This window comes from Cariama cristata, unplaced genomic scaffold, assembly GCF_000690535.1.
Source record: "Cariama cristata isolate BGI_N322 unplaced genomic scaffold, ASM69053v1 scaffold4984, whole genome shotgun sequence".
Taxonomy (NCBI): Eukaryota; Metazoa; Chordata; class Aves; order Cariamiformes; family Cariamidae; genus Cariama; species Cariama cristata.
In genome coordinates, this window is record NW_009613518.1 from 133609 (window position 1) to 134771 (window position 1163).

The 1163-nt window shown below is 38.5% G+C and overlaps 1 protein-coding gene across 1 annotated transcript in view; it reads left to right on the plus strand.

Annotated features, from left to right (window-relative positions):
• ARPP21 (cAMP-regulated phosphoprotein, 21kDa) overlaps positions 1-954 on the plus strand; it is a 100126-nt gene extending 99172 nt beyond the window's left edge. Inside the window, exon 21 of the mRNA XM_009699055.1 lies at positions 139-954. Coding sequence (XP_009697357.1) covers positions 139-396 — 258 coding nt within the window. The 3' untranslated portion in view covers positions 397-954. The remainder of the gene's footprint in view (positions 1-138) is intronic.
• The last annotated feature ends 209 nt before the right edge of the window (positions 955-1163 follow it).

Sequence of the window (1163 nt, forward strand, 5' to 3'; positions counted from 1 at the left end):
AAACGACGCATTTTGGCAGAACATGTTGTATACTCAAATTCAGCGAGAAGGAAGATAGGGATACTTGGGGCCTACTTTAATTTGTTTAGTAATTACTTTTTTTTTTTTCCCCCTACGTCTTTCTGTATTCCTACCTAGGTGCCAATGACCCAGGGTTCTCAAGGATTGCCACAACAATCATATCAACAACCAATCATGCTACCTAATCAATCAGGTCAAGGAACACTTACAGCCACTGGAATGCCTGTCTACTGTAATGTCATACCTCCTGCCCCACAGAACAACCTACGGTTGATTGCCCCACACTGCCCCTCCAATAACGTTCCAGTTATTTCTGCCAGCTGCAGGACAAACTGTGCGAGCATTAACAATGCAGGGTGGCAGGTCAAGTACTGACACTGTGGCTTAGCGTGGATATATGAGGATAGCGGTGCATTATTTGAGAAATAACTCATGGCCTTCAAATGAAAAGGAACACAACAGGATGATCAGTTGAGGACATAAGTACTGACTATGCTCAAGTGATTTGCTGCTGGAAAAATCTGTAAAAAAAAATAAAATAAATTTTGAAAAAAAAATGTTTGCTGGTTAATGGTGCATATTTTTGTCATGTCTGCTAGGTATGCCTTTATAGCTTAGCTAGTGACATGAATTCATTGAGGTAAGATTTTTTCCTACCACTGAACACCACTGTGTAGATTGTAATATCCCCGATTCGGATTAGTTTTGTACTTTGTGTTGAGTTTGTGAAGCTAAAAGTATTTAAAAATATAATAAAATCACATTGTACCAAAGCTGTAATGGAAATGAAAAAAAAATGAAAACAAAAAAAGAATTACTGACTGGAAGGAATAATTTATATACACTATAGAGTTTTTTTATGGATATATACTGTATTGTAGTGCTTAATCACAATAAAGCTATTTGACCTCATGGAGAAAGGTCATGTTTTTACCACCTGCTTGGTCTCCTCTCTGTTTCTGAGTTGCGTGAACTTTCCTTTGGTTCTCCATTGTCTTGTTTCAGGTGAAGCTAATGGGGGAATGATGCTTCAAGGGCTTATGGGAGTTTGATGAGAGGAACAACACACCTGTGGCTTAGCATGCAAGTACCATAACAGCTTAAACCACGTAGAAATTGTAGTGTAGACACCCAGAAAGTGT